The 21,557-nt window shown below is 45.8% G+C and overlaps 6 protein-coding genes across 6 annotated transcripts; 1 reads left to right on the plus strand and 5 right to left on the minus strand.

Annotated features, from left to right (window-relative positions):
* Positions 1-1,661: 1,661 nt before the first annotated feature.
* Positions 1,662-2,027, minus strand: RhiXN_09706 (Transposon Tf2-7 polyprotein; the record flags this gene model as incomplete). Its single annotated transcript, XM_043329522.1, has 2 exons — positions 1,662-1,816; positions 1,901-2,027. The coding sequence occupies 2 exons, from the start codon at positions 2,025-2,027 to the stop codon at positions 1,662-1,664; spliced, it is 282 nt and encodes a 93-aa protein (XP_043182356.1).
* Positions 2,028-2,623: 596 nt separating this feature from the next.
* On the minus strand, positions 2,624-7,613 carry RhiXN_09707 (Retrotransposable element Tf2 protein; the record flags this gene model as incomplete). Its single annotated transcript, XM_043329523.1, has 5 exons — positions 2,624-3,087; positions 3,151-3,813; positions 3,874-5,296; positions 5,452-6,573; positions 7,515-7,613. 5 exons carry the CDS (start codon positions 7,611-7,613, stop codon positions 2,624-2,626), a joined length of 3,771 nt encoding a protein of 1,256 aa, XP_043182357.1.
* A 56-nt stretch (positions 7,614-7,669) lies between these two features.
* On the plus strand, positions 7,670-12,269 carry RhiXN_09708 (Retrotransposable element Tf2 protein; the record flags this gene model as incomplete). The annotated part of the gene is made up of 3 exons (XM_043329524.1): positions 7,670-8,827; positions 8,881-11,074; positions 11,170-12,269. The coding sequence occupies 3 exons, from the start codon at positions 7,670-7,672 to the stop codon at positions 12,267-12,269; spliced, it is 4,452 nt and encodes a 1,483-aa protein (XP_043182358.1).
* Positions 12,270-14,532: 2,263 nt separating this feature from the next.
* RhiXN_09709 (uncharacterized protein) lies at positions 14,533-15,481 on the minus strand (the record flags this gene model as incomplete). Its single annotated transcript, XM_043329525.1, has 3 exons — positions 14,533-14,858; positions 14,915-15,230; positions 15,287-15,481. 3 exons carry the CDS (start codon positions 15,479-15,481, stop codon positions 14,533-14,535), a joined length of 837 nt encoding a protein of 278 aa, XP_043182359.1.
* Positions 15,482-16,114: 633 nt separating this feature from the next.
* On the minus strand, positions 16,115-16,711 carry RhiXN_09710 (uncharacterized protein; the record flags this gene model as incomplete). The annotated part of the gene is made up of 1 exon (XM_043329526.1): positions 16,115-16,711. The coding sequence occupies one exon, from the start codon at positions 16,709-16,711 to the stop codon at positions 16,115-16,117; it is 597 nt and encodes a 198-aa protein (XP_043182360.1).
* Positions 16,712-19,784: 3,073 nt separating this feature from the next.
* On the minus strand, positions 19,785-20,456 carry RhiXN_09711 (uncharacterized protein; the record flags this gene model as incomplete). Its single annotated transcript, XM_043329527.1, has 1 exon — positions 19,785-20,456. The coding sequence occupies one exon, from the start codon at positions 20,454-20,456 to the stop codon at positions 19,785-19,787; it is 672 nt and encodes a 223-aa protein (XP_043182361.1).
* Positions 20,457-21,557: the final 1,101 nt, after the last annotated feature.

Genomic DNA, 21,557 nt, shown 5'->3' on the forward strand with positions numbered 1-21,557 from the left:
TCTACTCTACTAGGCTATACTACTGTTGCGTAAGGCAACCTACTATTATCTACTAGCAATGGGGGCCTTAGGCCTGGGAGGTGTGGTAGGTTAAGGTAAGGGGTTCAATGTCTGAGAGTCAGTGGGGGCCGGCTACTTAGCTGGCTGGGTGATCCTCCTCAATGAATATGAGACAAGATAAAATTGACTTGGTGTTCCCAAGCAATTTTCCTGCTGTTTATATAGACAAGGGTGAAAGTATATACATGGTCTGTGCATGGGAGAAGGAAGTGTTCATGTGAAAAAGAAGCATGCTGCAGGCTGCGCAGAAGCGTGGATTTCTCCTAAGCGCCCTTGGCACGGCATCTTGGCGCGGCATTTCAGCATAATAAGCGCCAAGATCACGTGATTAAAAAACATAAGCTAAAGGTCTCAGAAAAAATACTAAAAATAAGAGAAAAAATGTGCAAATCCAGTGGTATAGGTAAGGAGGTTATAACAGTTAAGTAAAGGGGGTAAGTGGCTGTACTACTCAGGGGCTGGCTACTTAACTGGCTGGGTACCTTCTCTAATGAGTAAGAGGCAAGGTAAAATCAACTTGGGGTCTCCAAGCAATTTTCCTGCTGTATATATAGGCAAAGGGGCACTATCTACATGGTCTGTGCATGTGAGAAAAGAAGTGCATAGGTGGAATAAGAAGTGTGCTGCGGACTGTGCAGAAGCGTTGATTTTCTCCTAAGCGCCCTTGGCACAGCATCTTGGCATAATAAGCGCCAAGATCATGTGATCAAAAAACAAAAGATATTGAGTTTGTAAAAAATGTTAAAAATAATAGAAAAATTGTCTGATTCTAATGGTATAATTCTCAAGGGTGTAACATTGCCCCCCCCTTAAAGGCTCTTGGCAGCATCACAAGCCTTTCTGAGTCTAGCCTGGTTGAAGCGCTTTATCTTGTCTTGGCTGTGTTCCTGTTACAATCCCCTAACATATACCATTGAATTTGTACGATTTTTCTGATATTTTTACTATTTTTTACGGACTCCTTATCTTTACTTTTTCAATCACGTGATCTCGGCGCTTATTATGCTGAAATGCCGCGCCAAGATGCCGTGCCAAGGGCGCTTGGGAAAGATCCACGCTTCTGCGCAGCCTGCAGCATGCTTCTTATTTCCATCATGTACTTCTTTTCCCACATGCACAGACCATGTAAATAGTGCATCTTTGTCTATATATACAGCAGGGAAATTGCTTGGATTCACCAAGTCAATTTTACCTTGTCTCATACTCATTGAGGAGGATCATCCAGCCAGCTAAGTAGCCAGCCCCTATTAGTTCCCAGACGCCTACCCCCACTTAACTCACCACACCTCCCAGGCCTAAGGCCCCATTGTCAGTAGTATAGAAGTAGTAGGTTGCCTTACGCAACCTTAGTATAGCCTATTAGTTAGATTACATAAGTGTTGCTTGTAGTAGTACAGCCGTAAGTGCCCGCCTTCACTAGCATGTACCCACCTTACAGTGGTGTACAACAGTTCCAGTAGTTCTTCTGGTTCCCAGGAATTGTCTTCAGGTCCATAGCCCTTCCATTTTATTAAGTAAAACCATTTCCCACATTGTTGTTTGGAATCAATGATTTGTTCTACCTTGTATTCCTCTTCTCCTTCTATTGTTTCAGGAGGAGGTCAGTCTGGGAATGGCCGGCTTGGTGATTCATGGCTTTTGGAAAGCAATCCTATGTAGAAGACGTTGTGGATTTTCAGGGTTTCCAGGAGTTCTAGGCAGTACACATGACTGGAGATTTTCTCAATGATTTTGAAGGGGCCTAGATGCTTGGGATCTAGTTTGTTGGAGTTCAATCAAATTTCAATGTTTTTTGCATCTAGCCAAACTTTTTCTCCAATAGAATACTCCGGGATTATACCCCTGGTTCCTGCCATTTTCTCCTTTGTCATCCTCAGGGCAGATTCTGCTTCCTTCCATTCATGGGCAAGGGTGTTGGCTATGTGGTTGGCTTCTGGAACATTTGCTGGGACATTGGATGGGTTCATAACTGGATTTCTTCCATAAACCAATTTGAAGGGGTGTCATAGACACAATTGATACCAGGGAATTTATTCCCATTTTCTCAAATTTAAACAAAGGCATTTGGATAACATTTTCAATCACGTGACTTCGGCGCTTATATCATACGCTAAGCGCTGAGCCACGTCCTCATCCGCGCTTACTCATCACACGTAGCCACCTCCACCCATGATGTCATCATGACACGTCAGTGACACGTATGCATGAGTAAGGCCAACCGCGGAGCAGGGTTCTTATTGGACTACATATTGGATATACTGTATTTGTAATTAGTTGACACCTGTAATATATAAGGAGGCACACCAACCATGGTAACGCCCAGGTCAATTACCTCTTGTTGCACTCCACATACTGTACAAGGCCTTATAGCCGGTAACCACTTAGATACACGCCTTAAGCATCACCCTCACTGTACTTAGGTAGCTTGTTGACGCCTTATAGCGTCTAGTCACCGTAGTTAGTTAGTTTGTTGTCGTAGGTAGTACCCTTGCCACCTTACACAGTTATTACTTAGTTCTATACGGCCACAAGCGCCCGCTACCTCAACGCCCCTTACGGACATCTAGGACAAGGGGGTTTTCCCAGTAGCGGTATGTTTAGTGTTGTTGTAAGCATATTCTGCTAATGGCAACCAGGTGGCCCAATCCAAATGGTCTGCTGCAACGTATGACCTTAGGTAGAACTCAATGAACTGGTTTATCCTCTCTGTTTGTCCATCAGATTCTGGGTGGTAAGCTGATGAGAAGGCGGGTTTGATTCCAAGACGTTGGTATAGTGCCCTCAAGAACTTCCCTGTGAACGTGGTACCCCTATCTGAGATTGTCTTGACTGGCAACCCATGTAATTTCCAGATGTGTGCAATGAATAGTTCCGCTAGGCCTTTGGCCAAAACCCTTTTGGTAGTTGGAATGAAGTGTCTGAATTTAGAAAAGGAATCTATGACAACCAGGATGGTATCAAACCCCTGTGACTTGGGAAACCCTGTGATGAAGTCATAAGAGATCATGTGGAATGGGAATGGTGGGACTTCTAAGGGTTTTAAGGCAATGGCAGGGGTGTGAGCGCGTCAATTGGCTTGGCACACTGGACAGCATTCTACCCATTCTTTTGCTGAAGACTTCATTCCTGGCCACCAATAGTTGCAACTTAAGAGCTCCAGGGTTCTTTGTTGGCCTGGGTGCCCTGCCAGGGGGGAGTCATGGAATTCCCTGAGGAGTTGCTCTTTCAAGACTTCCAAGTCTGGAACTACAAGTTTTCTGCAATACCATAGTAGGTCTTCTTCCCAGTTGTAATCCCAATAAGCCTTTCTGATGGAGGGGGGCGCGTCTTCCACATCCTCTGTCAAGAATTGGATGATCTGTTCCAAGGAAGGGTCTTCCCTTAGTTTGCCACGTATTTTGGTGACAATCTCTATTTCCTCTTCTGACGTATTGGCAAATACTTCTGACAGGAGCATAACTTCTGGGTCTGGAGGGGAGTCTATGTAATCTGATCTTCTGGAGAGGGCGTCTGGTTTCCCTGACTGTTTTCCTGGGCGGTAGTGAATTTCAAAGTTGAAGTCACTCAGGAAAATACACCATTGAGCATGTCTCTGGTTAAAAGTTTGGGCCTGCATCCAATATTCCAGGTTTCTGTGATCCATGAATACCTGTACTGGTTTATCTGTTGCTTCTAGGAAGATCTGCCATTCTTCAAGGGCCTTGATGATTGCCAGGAGCTCCTTGTCATGGGTGTTGTAATTGACTTTGGCACCTGAGAAAGATTTTGACATATAGGCAATTGGGTGTAGGCAGTTATCTTCTCCTCATTGACTAAGGATTGCTCCCATGGCTACACCCAATGCGTCTGTCTCTAGGTAGTAGGGGGCGTCAGGGTTGGAGTGGATAAGGACTGGGGACTTTGTGACAAGGGATTTCAGTTCTTGGAAGGCTTCTTCTTCTGGGTGACTCCATGTCCAGGGGGTTTCCTTTTTTGTGAGGTTGTGGAGAGGCCAAGCAACCAAGCTAAAGTTAGGAATGAACCATTGGAGATAGTTGACAAACCCTAAGAAGGCCTGGACCTGTTTGACTGTTTTGGGTTGAGGCCATGTGGTGACTGCTTCTATCTTCTTTTGGTCCATAGAGAATCCAGCTGGGGAGATAACAATACCCAGGTAGTCCACCATGGTGACATGGAAGTGGCATTTTGACAGCTTACAGAACAACTGGTTTTTCATGAGTCTGGAAAGGACCTCTTTTAGGTGGTTGGGGTGTTCCTCTGGCTTTTCCAAGAAGATCAAGATATTGTCCAGATACATTACCACAGTCACGTCTATCAAATCCCTGAATAGGTTGTTCATGAAATGTTGGAAAGTGGCTGGAGCATTGGTAAGACCAAAGGGCATGACTAAGTACTCAAATAACCCATATTTGGTCCTAAAGGCTGTTTTCCACTCATCTCCTTCCTTGATTTGGACATTGTTGTAACCCCAACGCAAATCTAGTTTGGTGAACATTTTTGCATGTCTGAGTTTTGCCATGAGATCATCCTGTCTGGGAAGCGGGTACATGTTCTTGTAAGTGACATTGTTAAGTTTCCAGTAATCCACAACCAGTCTAAGGGATCCGTCTGCCTTCTTTACAAACATGACTGGTGCCCTGGTGGAGGAGGTGCTGGGACGGATCTTCCCTGTTGCCAATTCCTCATCAATATGCTGTTTTAGAGCCTTTGATTCTGCATCTGTCATGCTGTAGATGGGTCCTGGGGTGAGTTTGGCGTCTGGTAACAGGTCTATGGCAATGTTGTACTCCCTGTGGGGTGGAAGGACCTTGAACTCCTCTTCACCAAAGACCCAGGCAAATTTGTGGTATTGCTCAGGGAGGTTGGCAAGAGGATCTGGGTTGGCTTCTTCTTCTGATGCAATTTGGATTTGCTCAGGGAATACAATGGTACCTATTGACCAGTCAATAAGAGGTGACTCCTGGGTGAGCCATGTCATGCCTAGTATGGCAGACGTATTCCCTATGGGGCATACAAGAAAGGGAATGGAATGGAAATGGCCATTGGCCAAAACCGCAAGTTGGACCTGGTACCAGATGCAACCAGTCTGTGAAATTGTACCATCTAGCATTCTCACAACTTGTGGATTTTTGAGTTGGGTTTTTGGGATTTTTAATTTTTCAACAACAGAGGGAGAGATGAAATTGGATGTGGCTCTGGAGTCTATTAAAGTTTTGAGGGGTTCTGCTGGGAAGTTCTGGACGTAGAGATCAATAAAGAGGAGTGGTTTTTTATTAGAGTCTAAGCCAAGATTTACAAATTTGATACTATCTACATTGTCCTTTTTTTGATTTGGGGGCTTGGCAGCAGTCCTTGACTTCAATCTTTTCCCAATTCAGAATCCTTGGCTACCTTGGCTACTTCTTTGATAGTAGCCTTCCAACCGTTAGGGCATTGTTTGATGCCATGCCCTTTCTGTCCACACTTGACACATAGCCCAGATGCGCAGCAATGGTCCCTTTCCTTGGGTGTGACATAGTTAGGATCCTCCAATAGGCAGACCCGTTGAGTGGTGGTGGTGGAAGTGGTGGCTATGGTAGCCAGGGACTTAGCCGGTTGCTTCTTTGGATGGTTCTCCTTGTTCTCCTGACAAGTATTGTCAATTTTGATGGAGGTGGCAAAGATAGCCTCCAAGTTGTTGGGGATATTGTCCTTGGTGGACAGGAGTTCCTTGACCTTCCAGTGGAGGCCGTGTGTGAATTGGGCAATGTATGCCTCCTTGTTCCAATCTAGTTCCACTATGAGGTTGTGGAACTTGGTGACATACTCAGACATAGTGGTTGTCTGAGTCAACGCAGCTATCTTCCTGGCGGCTGCTCTCTTGGCATCAGGATTGGCAAATGCCTCCTTGAATTTGGCCGTTAAGGCTGGGATGGTAGTGGGGGGATTTCCCTTGCCCTTGATGATGGTCCCAATGATGGGGAGGGCCCAGTCCGCAGCTTTGTCAGTCATGTGGTATAGGATCCACACAACCATTTGTTCCTCCTTGTCAAATTGATTGCAGTGGAGGGCTACCCATAGTAGCATGCGGTTGAGCCATTGTGTTGCCTTTTGTCCCCTGGTTTCTCCCTTATAAGGGTCAGGGAGTTCCATTTTGGGCTGCTTCACACTGGACCCTGAGTCAAAGGGGGTGAGGGAGCTAAGGCTCCTAGGCGTATTGCAAGGCTCTTTTTTGGGAGCTCTCCTGGGTTCTTCCTCTTCCTCTGAGTCAAAGCCTGTCCCTCTTGAGGGGTGGAACAGGGCCTTGAGTCCAGGCCTAACCGTGCCTGGAGTGTGGGCTTCCCCTCCTGAATGGGTAGGAGGGGTGACAGGCCCAGTTGACGGGCCAGGCTTGGCTTGGGTGCTCCCTTGATCCTTGTTGCCAACAAGATTGGCGGTTTCCTTGCATATGGCCTTGAGTTCTGCAAGCTGTTGGCCTTGATTTCTAATCTGGTCCTGCAAGGACCCAACTGTGGCTGTGAGGGCTGTGATAGCCTCAAAGAGAGCAGTAATGTTACAATCTCCCAAATTATACCATTAGATTTGCCTGATTTTTCTGATATTTCTACTTTTTTTACGGACTCTGTATCTTTACTTTTTCAATCACGTGATCTTGGTGCTTATTATGCCAAGATGCCGCGCCAAGATGCTGTGCCAAAGGCACTTAGGAGAAATCCACGCTTCTGCGCAGCCCGCAGCACGCTTCTCATTTCACATACGTACTTCTTTTCTCATGTGCACAGACCATGTAAATAGTGCGCTCTCTTCTATATATACAGCAGGAAAATTGCTTGGGGTCCCCAAGTCAATTTTACCTTGTCTCAAACTCATTGCGGAGGTCATCCAGCCAGCTAAGTAGCCGGCCCCTCAGTCATCAGTAGTTAACCCCCTACCTTTACTCACCACACCTCCCAGGCCTAAGGCCCCCTTGCAGTAGTATAGAAGTAGTAGGCCGCCTTAAGCGGTATTAGTATAGCCTAGATTAGTAGATTACATAAGCAGCGTTTGTAGTAGTACGGCCATAAGCGCCCAACCACTAGCGTGTGACCAACCTTACAGTTGGGTCACAACATTGTAAAATTGACTTGTTGTAGGCTTGATTGACAAACAAGAAACCTCCTAGTACTAGCACAAGGGAAAAAACCGTGATCGGGGCCACCTTGTGGGACATAATAATCAAAAGTCCCCCACCCCCACGTAGTACCAAATTGCTATAAGGCTAACAAGGTCTATTGTCCGCATACCACAAGTTTTGCCAGAACTCTGCAGTTAGCAACCCTAGTCAGCTGAAGTACCCGCTTGCAAAAAACCTGCTTGTATCATGATTGCCAGATCTGTTGATTCGCTGTAGGGATTGTTCAACGCTAGGTATTTGACGCAAGGGTTTAGCGTATATATACTGCAAAAAAACCGCTCATAAGTCCTGATATAGGCACCTTTTCCCCACACCGTCTCCACCATTCCCTCCACACGCTCTGGAGTCCCACATCCTTACTCCCAGCCTTCCTCTTGCTCCTCTTGACGTTCCATTCCATCCCACTCCCAACCGGCCTCTTGCAGCACATCTCCTGCTCCGCAAGACCTGCCCAGGATGGAACCAGAGCCGTCCCCTGCTGCTCTCCTTGAGGCTATCACAGCCCTCACAGCCACAGTTGGGTCCCTGCAGGACCAAATCCACACCCAAAGCCAGCAGATTACCAAGCTTAGGGCCATATGTAAGGAGACAGCAGACCTCCTTGGGGACAAGGATCAAGGAGCCCCCCAAACCCAGCCTGGCCCATTGACTGGGCCTATCACCCCTCCTACCCACTTGGGAGGGGAAGTCCACACTCCAGGCACGGTTAGGCCTGGACTCAAGGCCCCGTTCCGCCCCTCTAGAGGAACAGGTTATGACTCAGAAGAGGAAGAAGAACCCAGGCAAGCCCCCAAGAAAGAGCCTTGCGGAATGCCTAGGAGCCTAAGCTCACTCACCCCCTTTGATTCAGGGTCCAGCGTAAAGCGGCCCAAAATGGAACTCCCTGACCCATATAAGGGGGACTCCAGGGGAAGAAAGGCAACCCAATGGCTAGACCGCATGCTGCTTTGGGTTGCACTTCATCAAGACCAATTTGATGAAGAAGAGCAAATGGTTGTGTGGATGCTTTACCACATGACAGACAAGGCAGCCGACTGGGCACTCCCCCTCATTGGGGCTATTATCAAGGGCAAGGGCAATCCTCCAACCACCATCCCGGTCTTAACGGCCAAATTCAAAGAAGCCTTTGCCAATCCAGACGCAAAGAGGGCGGCTGCCAGGAAGATTGCCGCGCTAACTCAGACCACAACCATGTCTGAGTACGTCACCAAATTCTGCAATCTCATAGCAGAACTTGACTGGAATGAGGAGGCGTATATTGCCCAATTCACGCACGGCCTTCACTGGAAGGTCAAAGAACTCTTGTCCACCAAGGACAACATTCCCAACAATCTTGAGGCCATATTTGCCGCCTCAATCAAAATTGACAATACTTGTTGGGAAAATGAGGAAAACCGCCCCAAAAAGGCACCCGCTAAGTCCCCAACCACCATGGCCACCACTTCCACCACCACCACGCAAAGGGTCTGCCTTTCAGAGGACCCTAACTACGTAACTCCGGAAGAAAGGGACCGCCAACAAGCTTCAGGCCTTTGCGTCAAATGCAGGCAAAAGGGGCATGGTATCAAGCAGTGCCAAAATGGATGGAAGGCCACAATCAAAGAAGTGGCCAAGGTAGCAGAGGATGCCAAATTGGGAAAAGATTGAAGTCAAGGACTGCTGCCAAGCCCCCAACTCAGAAGAAGGACACTGTAGATAGTTTTGTAGAATTTGTTTCTGTTGGTCTTGATTCTAATAAAAAACTGCTATTATTCATTGATCTACACGTCCAAAATTCCCAGGCAGAACCCATTAAAACTCTCATTGACTCAGGCGCCACCTCCAACTTTATATCCCCAGCTCTAGTAGAAAACCTCAAAATCCCTAAAACCCAACTCAAAAATCCACGAGTTGTGAGAATGTTAGATGGTACCCTATCCCAGACTGGTTGCATATGGCACCAGGTTCAACTTGCGGTCTTGGCCAATGGCCACTCACACACAATCCCCTTCCTAGTTTGTCCCATTGGGAACACACCAGCAATTTTAGGCATGACATGGTTAATGGCAGAAGCTCCCCTCATCAATTGGCAACAGGGATTAGTCACATTCCCTGAACAGGTACAGATTGCCTCCAAAGAAGAAGCAGACCTGGATCCTTTAGCAGACCTCCCCCCTCAATATCATGAGTTTGCTAGAGTATTTGGCAAAGAAGAGTTTAAGGTTCTACCCCCTCATTGGGAATATGATATTGCAATAGACCTTCTCCCTGATGCAAAATTATCACCAGGCCCAATCTACAGAATGACAGACGCGGAGTCCAAAGCTCTGAAACAACACATTGACAAGGAGCTGGCAACAGGAAAGATCCGTCCCAGCACCTCCTCAGCAGGCGCTCCGGTCATGTTTGTCAAGAAAGCGGATGGTTCCCTCAGGCTAGTAGTAGATTACAGGAAGCTGAATGACGTGACCCACAAAAACGTGTATCCACTTCCCAGACAAGATGATCTCATGGCTAAGCTCAGGAATGCCAAGTTATTCACCAAACTAGACTTACGTTGGGGCTATAATAATGTACAGATCAAAGAAGGTGATGAATGGAAGACGGCCTTTAGGACCAAGTACGGGCTCTTTGAATACCTAGTAATGCCTTTTGGCCTTACAAATGCCCCTGCCGCCTTCCAGCACTTTATGAATGATTTGTTCAGAGACCTCATCAATGTCACAGTAGTCATCTACTTGGACGATATTTTGATTTTTTTGGAGAAGCCAGAAGAACACCCTGCCCATGTGAAGGAAGTCTTATCCAGGCTAATGGCAAATCAGCTCTTTTGCAAACTTTCAAAGTGCCACTTCCACATGACCACAGTTGACTACCTTGGTATTGTAATCTCACCGGCAGGATTTTCCATGGATCAGAAGAAGATAGAAGCTGTCACCTCATGGCCTCAACCCAAAACAGTCAAACAGGTCCAGGCATTCTTAGGCTTTGTCAACTACCTCCGGCGTTTCATTCCCAACTTCAGCTTGGTTGTGCGTCCCCTCCATAACCTCACAAAGAAGGAAACTCCCTGGTCATGGGATGAACCAGAAGAGGTTGCATTCCAGGAGCTAAAGGCCCTTGTCACCAGATCCCCGGTTCTTATCCACTCCAACCCAGAACTACCCTACTACCTAGAAACAGACGCATCAGGGGTAGCCATGGGAGCCATACTGAGTCAACAAGGAGAGGATAACCGGCTCCATCCAATTGCATATATGTCTAAGTCCTTCTTGGGTGCCAAATCAAACTATGATATGCATGACAAAGAATTATTAGCTATCATTAAGGCATTAGAGGAGTGGCAAATTTTCCTAGAAGCAACAGACAAACCAATCCAGGTCTTCACAGATCATAGAAACCTGGAGTATTGGATGCAGGCACAAACCTTTAACCAGAGACACGCAAGATGGCGCATTTTCCTGAGTGACTTCAATTTTGAAATCCACTATTGCCCAGGAAAACAGTCAGGGAAGCCAGACGCCCTGTCCAGACAATTGGATTACATCAATGTGCCACCAGAACCAGAAGTCATGCTCCCAGCAGAGGTCTTTGCCAACACGTCAGAGGAAGAACTGGAAATTGTCACGGAAATACGTTCTAGGTTGAAAGAAGACCCTTCCCTAGAACAGATTATCCAGTTTCTAACAGAAGACGCTGATAACGCCCTGCCATCCATACAGAAGGCGTACCAAGATTATGATTGGGAGGAAGACCTACTCTGGTACCGTGGGAAACTAGTAGTACCCGACCATGAGCCCCTGAAAGAAAGACTCCTGAAGGAATTTCACAACTCTCCCCTGGCAGGACATCCGGGACAACAAAGAACCCTAGAGCTTCTAAGTTGAAACTACTGGTGGCCAGGCATGAAGGCCTCAGCCAAGGAATGGGTGGAATGCTGTCCAATCTGCCAAGCAACCATTGAGCCCATGCACCAGTAATTGCCCTGAAACCCTTGGAAGTTCCACCATATCCCTTCCACACAATATCATACAACTTCATCACTGGGTTCCCCAAGTCCCAGGGCCACAATGCTATCCTTGTGGTTATTGATTCATTTTCCAAGTTTGGACACTTCATCCCCACGTCCAAAAAGGTCACATCCAAGGGGTTGGCGGACTTATTTGTAACGCATATCTGGAAACTCCATGGCTTACCAATCAAAACCATCTCAGACCGCGGAACCACGTTCACCAGAAAGTTTCTTTGGGCACTCTATCAAAGACTGGGGATCAAACCATCCTTTTCTTCCGCTTACCATCCAGAATCCAACGGACAGACAGAAAGGGTTAATCAGTTTATTGAGTTCTACCTAAGGTCATACATAGCAGCCAATCATTCAGACTGGACCACCTGGCTCCCTTTGGTGGAATACGCGTATAACAACGCCAAACATGCGTCCACAGGAAAAACCCCCTTTGAATTGGTTTACAGAAGGAATCCAGTAATGAACCCTTCCAACGTCCCAGCCAATGTACCAGAGGCAGATGAGGTAGCAGACACACTAGCCTGGGAATGGAAAGAAGCCAAGTCAGCCCTCAGATTGAGCAAAGAACGGATGACCAGGAACCAAGGAACAGTACCGGAGTATTCAGTAGGAGAGAAGGTTTGGCTGGATGGGAAGAATGTGGAACTTAGGACCAATTCAAACAAGTTGGACCCCAAACAACTTGGTCCCTTCAAAATTGTTGAAAAAATTTCTAGTCACGCCTACCGCCTAGAGCTACCAGAGACTTTGAAGATCCATGATGTGTTCTATGTTGGGTTGTTATCTAAGAGCCACAAATCACCAAGCCAACCATTTCCGGAACAACCTCCCCCTGAGACAATAGAGGGAGAAGAAGAATACAAGGTGGAACAAATCATAGACTCCAAACAACAACGGGGTAAATGGTTCTACCTAATAAAATGGAAAGGATATGGCCCAGAAGACAACTCATGGGAACCAGAAGAACTACTGGAATACAGCCAAGAAGAGATAAAGCAATTCAACCAAGCTAGACTCAGAAAGGCTTGTGACGCCACCAAGAGCCTTTAAGGGGGGGGCAATGTTACAATCTCCCAAATTATACCATTAGATTTGCCTGATTTTTCTGATATTTCTACTTTTTTTACGGACTCTGTATCTTTACTTTTTCAATCACGTGATCTTGGTGCTTATTATGCCAAGATGCCGCGCCAAGATGCTGTGCCAAAGGCACTTAGGAGAAATCCACGCTTCTGCGCAGCCCGCAGCACGCTTCTCATTTCACATACGTACTTCTTTTCTCATGTGCACAGACCATGTAAATAGTGCGCTCTCTTCTATATATACAGCAGGAAAATTGCTTGGGGTCCCCAAGTCAATTTTACCTTGTCTCAAACTCATTGAGGAGGTCATCCAGCCAGCTAAGTAGCCGGCCCCTCAGTCATCAGTAGTTAACCCCCTACCTTTACTCACCACACCTCCCAGGCCTAAGGCCCCCTTGCAGTAGTATAGAAGTAGTAGGCCGCCTTAAGCGGTATTAGTATAGCCTAGATTAGTAGATTACATAAGCAGTGTTTGTAGTAGTACGGCCATAAGCGCCCAACCACTAGCGTGTGACCAACCTTACAGTTGGGTCACAACAAGTAAGGGACGGCTCTGGTTCCATCCTTGGCACATTTTGCAGAGCAGGAGATGTGCTGCAAGAGGGCGGTTGGGAATGGGTTGGAATGGAACATTGGCTAGCACAGCTGGAGGGACAGGAGTAGGGGTGTGGGATGCCAGAGCATGTGGATGGAATAGTGATACGGCGTGTGGGGGTAGATGTGCCTGATACAGGACTTATGAGCAGTTTTTGTGCAGAGTGTGAACACTAAACCCTTGCGTCAGACACCTAGCATTGGACTTAAGGTGTGGCTAGGTTTGCTTACTAATGTTACTGACGGCGCCACAGTTAGTGCTAGTGTTTACATAATAATACTAACCAAGTCAGTAACTGGGGGGAGCCTGGCTTGCGTAATCTAAGGCGCATACAATCTGTTTATAAAAATAATACATGTAAATACATAGTTTAGTCCCAATTTATATCTCTTGCCCTCCAAATTGCACGCTGCGGGCCTTTGGATTCCTTGCTAACACCTTCCAAGCTTTTTGTACTGTGCGGCAAGTGAGACTCAGAATCAGCAGCATGCATTGATGAGTTGTAGCTAGAAAAAAAGGCAAGTAGCTCTTGCAAAGTCAGATTGATAATATCCTCAAATTTTGTGTCTTCTTTGTTATTGCTGGTATCAGCAATGGGGGCCGCAGCTCTGCTGCAATCAAGCCATTCATCTTGTTGTACACCACTGTAAGGTGGGTACTTGCTAGTGGCAGGCGTTTAAGGCCGTAACTAATACAGACAATGCTTATCTAATCTACTTATCTAAGGCTAACTACTACTGCGTAAGGCAGCTTACTACTACTACTAGTGACAATGGGGCCTGAGGCCTGGAGGTGTGGTAGGTCAAGTAAAGGGGTGAGTGTTACTGTTACTACTGAGGGCCGGCTACTTAGCTGGCTGGCTACCTTCTCTAATGTGTAAGAGACAAGGTAAAATTGACTTGGGGTCTCCAAGCAATTTCCCTGCTGTATATATAGACAAAGATGCGCTATCTACATGGTCTGTGCGCGTGAGAAAAGAAGTATCTAAGACAAAATGAGAAGTATGCTGCAGGCTGCGCAGAAGCGTGGATTACTCCTTGGCGCCCTTGGCACAGCATCTTGGCGCGGCATCTCGGCATAATAAGCGCCGAGATCACGTGATCGAAAAAAGTAAAGATATTGAGTCCGTAAAAAATAGTAAAAATAATAGAAAAATCGTCCGAATCCAGTGGTATAGGTAAGGAGGTTGTAACACATCTCCACACTCGTCCTCAAGTGCGGGTGCAATTTTGCTAGCATCTTTGTCAGCCTGACAATTGGGCTGGAAGTTGCTAGGAAGATCAGAAAATCAAAAAAGGACAGGAAGCTTCTTCTCCTGTCTCTTTGAAAACAAACCATTCACCTGTAGGATGTGTATGTTAGTGTAAGGAAAAAAAGAGAACAGGAAAACCCACCAGAGACTCCCATTGCATGAACTGAATCTGTTTGATCATGCTGTTTGCATCCAGGCATGTTTGCAGTTTAGAATAAAGATAGGTCAATCTAGACCCAGCACATTTGTTGCACATTGAGTTTGGTAAGATGGAAAAAAGCTTCTCTGCCAAATGCTAGAGAAATGTCAGATAATACATGGATTGGGGTACATAGCAAGACGTACTGCAAGTATAAACATATGTTCAGACTGCTTTTGTGAGCGCTAGTATTGGAGAGCAGATTGATTGGGCGTAAGATATTGTGAAAGAAATTGTTGATCAGCCCAGTAATAGCAATCAAGTTGTTCATGCAGTTGTTCCTTTGCAACTAGTGCGTCTTGGCTATACGCATGAAGTGGGTGATGGGGGATGTCCTTGGCAGCCTCCAGTTCCGCTTTTAGCATAGCAAATAACTGCTTTTGAACACAATTGAGGATGTACTTGTTTAGTTGCTGTGGATTAGAGGTTTGAGGACAATCAACCGGGGGCGGAACAGTGGCCTGACGGGAGCAGGCGTTTGAGGAAGCATAAATAGCAACATCATGATAACCTACCACAAAAATTAGCTGGATAATAACACATGTATATTGCGTATATGATGCTTACGTGGGTCTAAGAAGAACACCGTCACATACCCATCAGTTGGTGTGTCATTGATTGCCTTGTTGAAACGCTTCAATGCAATGCAGCGGAGACGGCCCCAATCCTGCGGCAGAAGAAGACAGTTTTGGGACTTAAAGTGATGATCCAATGCTGCAAGCACTCCCAGCCAAAAGAAGTAAATGTCTGATAGGCTACTACAGGTTGATTCAAGGCATAGTAGGGCACGAGCAAAGGGCTCTAGGATATTGACAAGTTCCTTCAGATCTTGTTGGAACTTGAGTGCCATGACAGTTGTCTTGTCAAGTGCTTCAGCAACAATCTAAAGGTCAAATACGGTTGAGCTGTAAGAATGATTGTGAATAAATATATACGTACACTAGGTAGTGGTGTCCCCTTAGTGTTGATCTCTTTAGTTTGGTATATCCTGTAGAGTGCAGGGAGGTTGTCAAGTACAGATGTTGCAGCATAGTATATTGTTGCAAATCGCGTATTCCCAATGCTTTGAAGACTTTGTAGAACTCCTTCAAGCTTACAAGCATTATTCAGTTGACCAGTGGCATAGTTTGACATTTTAAAATGAGTGAGCAACTTTTGTAGTTGCTTGAGTGACTATAAAGTGAAAAAAATAAGAATGATGGAACAAAATGATCATTGAGACACTCACCTCCTGCCAGATAGGGTCTCAACAGATGTCCTGGATGCACAAGTTGTACTTGTGAATTGGGTTGGCCAGGTTGAGGATCCATAAGTACTTTCCCAAAGCTTCTTGTTGCGCCTTCTTGGTTGTTGCAGTATTGTCCAATACAATGGAGGCAATCCGATGCGGCCCAATTTCTTTAATTACCTGCATAAATGCGCAGTCAGCAAAGAAGAAAATCAAAATAAATTATTGCAACTTGCCTGGTCCAAGAAATCAATGATGTAGCTTGCATTATGCAACCCATAGAAGATGTCTGCACAGTATAAGAAAGTACACCAATCAGGGGTGCAGACATGGATTGTGTAAACTGGCTGGTGCCCTGCGGTCAACCCATTGAATGACAAACTAATGTTTGTCTTGCCTTGGAGGTGCTCTTGCATATGGAGAACAGTGCGTTGAGCCTTGGCAGGAATGATCCGGTCATGAATATAATTTGATTTTGGGGGCGTATAGTTGGGGTTGAGTAACCGGCTGTAGTGAGTCCACTCTGGGTAGTCAATAAGTCAAGCCAGGGCCCCTGAGGCACAGATCAGTGCAGCAACTGTGTGATTTAGTTGGTCCTGAAGCGTCATGCTTCCCATGTGGCTATAGCTCAAGAAGGGGTTGGGGGCTGGGAGTTCATGCAAGGCTGTAAGATCATTTGGGCTACTATGATCTTGCACATTTGCATCAGGTTCTCCAAACCTGCTGGGTGCCATGCTAGCCAAGGCGGATTTGGCTCTCTGGAAGAGCGCTGGTCTCCAGTTACAAAGTGCCCAACATTGTCCTGCATGCTTGTAGATGCGGGGCAGATTTCTGTCCCAAGCTTTGAGCATCCATCCGCATACAGAGCTTGCTATGCAACAATAGTATGCGTTGTCTTGACGCAGTGCATCATCACTAGCAGGATGGTATGGCTTGGTGAGCTCACATGCAAGAAGATCAGGCATAGGACCAGATTGAATTCTACTCCCTGGCAACAAATGCTCACTGTCATTGATCCAGAGTGGATTGGTCTCAGTTGGAACTGCATCAAAAGCCAGGCCAGCATGTTTGGCTTGCTTTTGCGGTCGGGAGTCTCCACAAGGACAACTGAGAGTGCATTTCATGATAGCAGGCATAGACAGAATCATACTAATACTGCATAATGTAGTGTAAGTTGCGCATATAACATCAGACAGAGATGTAGTTGGCCTCCTTACCTTCAACACCAAGTTGTACAATAGAATGCTTGAATAAAACAATTAATGGTAAAATAAATCTTCATTGAACACAACTATATATACACAGCAGTGCCAGCGTCAAAGACAGAAGAAGCCGGTCGAAATCAAGTCATTGAGGCTAGCTTAGGAAGGAGTTGGGGAGGGCTTGGTCATCAGGGACTAGATGACCAAGCAGTACTAGCATGTTCCTAACGGTAAGTCACGTGACCTACCAGTTACTAACCAAACACTTGCACACTTACTCCTCACCCGGTTAGGTTGGTTTCCAATACTAGCTGCACCCTAATTGGACTATCCCTACAACAAATCAGCAGATCTGGCAATTATGATATGAGCAGGTTTTTAGCAAGCAGGTGAATCAGCTGTCTAGGGTTGCTATCTGCTGTGTTCCAGCAAAACACATGGTATGCAGGCAATCAGAACTTGTCAGCCTTATAGCAATTTGGTACTACATGGGGGTGGGGAGTTTTTGATTATTATACTCCGCAAGGTGGCCCTGATCATGGTTATTTCCCTTGTGCTAGTACTGGGAGTCTTCTTGTTGTTGATCAAAGCCTACACAAGTTGATTTTACAATGTTGTACACCACTGTAAGGTGGGTACTTGCTAATAGGGTGGGCGCTTGAGGCTGTACTACTACAGACAAGGCTTATGTAATCTACTTGGGGGACTATACTACTGTTGCTTAGGGCAACCTACTGCTATCTACTGCTGACAAAGGGGCCTTAGGCCTGGAGGTGTGGTAGGTTAAGTAAGGGGGGTAAGTGGCTGTACTACTCAGGGGCTGGCTACTTAGCTGGCTGGGTACCTTCTCTAATGAGTAAGAGGCAAGGTAAAATCAACTTGGGGTCTCCAAGCAATTTTCCTGCTGTATATATAGGCAAAGGGGCACTATCTACATGGTCTGTGCACGTGAGAAAAGAAGTACATAGGTGGAATAAGAAGTGTGCTGCGGACTGTGCATGTTGTAGACACACTCAATACCATGGAATTTATTCCGATTTTCTTGATTTTAAACAAACCTAAACAGACAACTTTCTCAATCACGTGACCTTGGCGCTTATATCATACGCTAAGCGCTGAGCCACGTCCCCATCTGCGCTTACCTCAGCATACGTAGCCACCTCCACCTGATGACATCACTATGACACGTCAGTGACATGTATGCATGAGTAAGGCCAACTGCGGATTGGGGTTCTTATTTGATACAGTATTGCATATAGTTGTATTTGTAACTAGGTAGCTCTGTAATATATAAGGAGGCCAACCAACCATGGTAACACCCAGGTCAATTACCTCTTGTTGCATCCCCACTTGTACAAGGCCTTACAGCCAGATCACTAAGTAGTACTACAACGCCTTAAGCGTTGACTCCGCTGTACATACGTAGCTTGCCATTGCCCATACGGCCTTGGTCATTGTTGTTTAGTAGTTAGACGTTGTAGGGTAGACCACGCCACCTTAAGCGGTACTTACTGTACATCTACACGGCCACAAGCGCCCGCGCCCTTGACGTCCTTACAGACGTCTAGGACAGTGCAGAAGCATGGATTTTCTCCTAAGCGCCCTTTGCATGGCATCTTGGCGCGGCATCTTGGCATAATAAGCACCAAGATCACGTGATCAAAAAACAAAAGATATTGAGTTTGTAAAAAATGTTAAAAATAATAGAAAAATTGTCCAATTCTAATGGTATAATTCTCAAGGGTGTAACAAATTACCTCTTGTTGCATCACCTATTGTACACAGAGCCTTATAGCCCTGGTTCACTGAGTTACTAAGTAGTTACATTGTCTATAGTGCCTTAGGCACTGTCATCACTGTACATATGTAGTTTGCCATTGCCTTACAGCACTTGGTCATTGTAGTTAGTAGCCCCAATGTTGTAGGGTAGCTAGTCACTGCCTTAAGTGGTCTATTGTTGTATCCCACATGGCCACAAGCACCCATGCCCTCAACATCCTTACAGACATCTAGGACACCCTGCTTATATACATGAAAAGAGCCATATCAAAAACAACAACAACAAAGTGTGAGTCATTTACAATTTCATATTGTATATCAAATATGTCACATGATCTTGATGACACATCAATATACCAAAAAAGGAAACTATCTCAGTAAAAAGGTAGAAAATAGTAAAAAAAATCATGTCATGCCCATGAAGGTCATGACACAAGGCCTCTCCACATGGTTTGTAACTCAAGGTCTGCTTGCCTGTTGGCATGAGATGGTCCATCCAGCATCCAATGGACCAGTGATCAAGCAACCTAGAACTTCCAGATCACTGACCCACTCATGAGTAGTCATCCACTATCATACAAGTTATTTCTATATTGTCTTCCCAGACCCAATAACTATACCCTGTTCTTGTGTCCATCATGACCCTGAGCAGTCTAGGTGACCTTAAATCATGGCCACTTAGCCCAATTGCCTGGACTAGTATCAAGTTTCTGGTTGCAACTTACATATCAGCAATACTATATGATTTTCTCCTCATATGCAGCACAATTAACATGCCTTGATTTGATTTCATAGTTGCTATTGGGTCTGCTGATAGATTTAGAACTACTCTGTTATTGTTGTGTGTAAATTAAAGTAAGCAATTGGCTTGGTGAACATCCCCCCAACTCCACTTCAAGTGAAATCAAGATTAAAAATATATTTATTGGGATAATATATAAATAAATAAGACTATAGCTGTTCTGGAATTACAATAAATGCGGAGATGTGAAAAATGCAATAATAGTTGTACATGATACAAAAACATCTTTCAAAACACTCACCGAAGTCGAACTAGTACAATGGGGATGGCATAATCAACGGACACGTATGCGAACCATGGTGAAAATAGTGAAACATAAGGGGGAATCATAATTGAACCTTTTGGGGGGAAAGACGAATTTGGACCAACTTCAGCATGGTCTACACTAATATGGGTGTTCCTTTGCACAGAAGTTAAGCTGGTGGACTAAGCGCCGGAAGCCTGGTCAGCTCTCCAGTACATGTCCCGAGTTGCCGAGTAATTTGAACTCGAAAAGATTTCACCGATCTCTTCCAGCAGGTCAGATGTAATATCTCCAGTGTCTTTTGAAGTGGTATCCGAAGCTTGGCCTGGGGGACATGCTTCTTGAGCGACCACCGTAGCCTGGACACTCTGATTATAAACATCGCCAGCATTGAATACCTTTCCCTGCTGGTGGCGCTCACAGTGCCCCAGAGAGGGAGACGCTGTGTATGACCGTGGCCAAGTAAGGGACTGTTGAGATATGTCTGAGGATGGTTGCAATGATTTATCTTCCGGTAGGGGTCCGCGATCAAACAGCGGCCTGGTGACTGTAGCCAGGGATATATCTGATTGTGCCGAGGGAGATTGGGGCGCCCCCAGGATGCCATATAAGGATCCGTCAAGTCCACGTCTCGTTTTCTTGGCTTGCTGACCCAAAACAGACATCATTTTTATCTCCTCAGCCGAGAGATGCAGATAGTCCAATTGATAGTCGTTTACTGGCGACAGACGCTCATCATCCTCGGTTTGGTTTCTGCCCCGCTCGGTTTGGTTTCTGCCCCGCTCGGTTTGGTTTCTGCCCCGGACGGCCCGGGCCAAAGCGCTCAAAACCCGCGATAAATTAAGAGTTGGCATGAGGAAATGATTCGGATGTTAACCAAACGATCCTGAGAAATGTAAATATCTATGAATATGTATCTGGCGGCTAAAAAGGTTGCTACCGACCTGAGTCTGTGTCCCTGTCCTGCAGGTATCAATATTGCCCTTGGTTTTACGGTTTTACTGAAAGGTTGCCGAGGAGGGTATGAGTGTTGATTTGACTTGTAGATTGGGAACTGGCCTTTAATATGGACCAGATCGGCGCAGAGCTGGGCTTGGAACAAGTCAGAGAGACCATTGCCAATCGTCAATCAATGTTGCCGCCAATCAAAGAAGCCACAGATGTTTCGGACAGATGCTCCTACCTATTTTCAGCTGTTTGATGATCTAAGACATTCATGTTACGAGGTTACAATGTGGTGAAAGAGAGCGCCGTTTCTGCTGATTTAAAAAATAAGCTTGAGTAAAAATATGTGGTGTTGGTTTCATAGCTTATAATTATAGTTTTGGCGCCTAATTGGGAGATTTGTCCGCAGACGTTTTCCGGCGGTGGGCATCCTCCAAGAAGTTTGGCGCATCAGAGACATTGCTTTTCTTGATTCTGACCAGTAGCTCTTTTTTTTCTCTTCCGAGCTCTACTTCTAGCCGCGTTTAGCGGTTTTTGCACTTTTTTTCTTACTCTTTGGCTCTTCCAAGCACCACTTCCTCCTAATGTGTATCGAATCAATTTGCGATCATCTAAATTTTCCAGAAGCTACCATAGACCAATCTAGGGACCAAAACAAGGGTGGCTTAGGAACGTATCACCTTGAACAAGGCAGACTCACACTTGAAGGGGAAGGAAAGGAGACATAAATCTAGAGATGAAAGAATCGAATGTACGTGTTTATGTTCGTGTGCGTTCTGGATCCATTCCTATATTATGCGTTTGCTATCCTGATAACGACAAGCTGCGTGCGAACCCCACTCGACAAAGCAAATTGAAATAGGAAAGTTATAGGATGTATTTGTGACCCCTAAAAGATTGGAAGTGTCCAATCCTACCTAATTTATTAGTGGAACTCAATGCCCAAGTATCCACGTATCGTATAGGTGATCTGGACAGAGAGGCAAGTACGACCATGCGCGGTGGGCTGG

The sequence above is a fragment of the Rhizoctonia solani genome, chromosome 8 (genome assembly GCF_016906535.1).
Source record: "Rhizoctonia solani chromosome 8, complete sequence".
NCBI classification, from domain to species: Eukaryota; Fungi; Basidiomycota; class Agaricomycetes; order Cantharellales; family Ceratobasidiaceae; genus Rhizoctonia; species Rhizoctonia solani.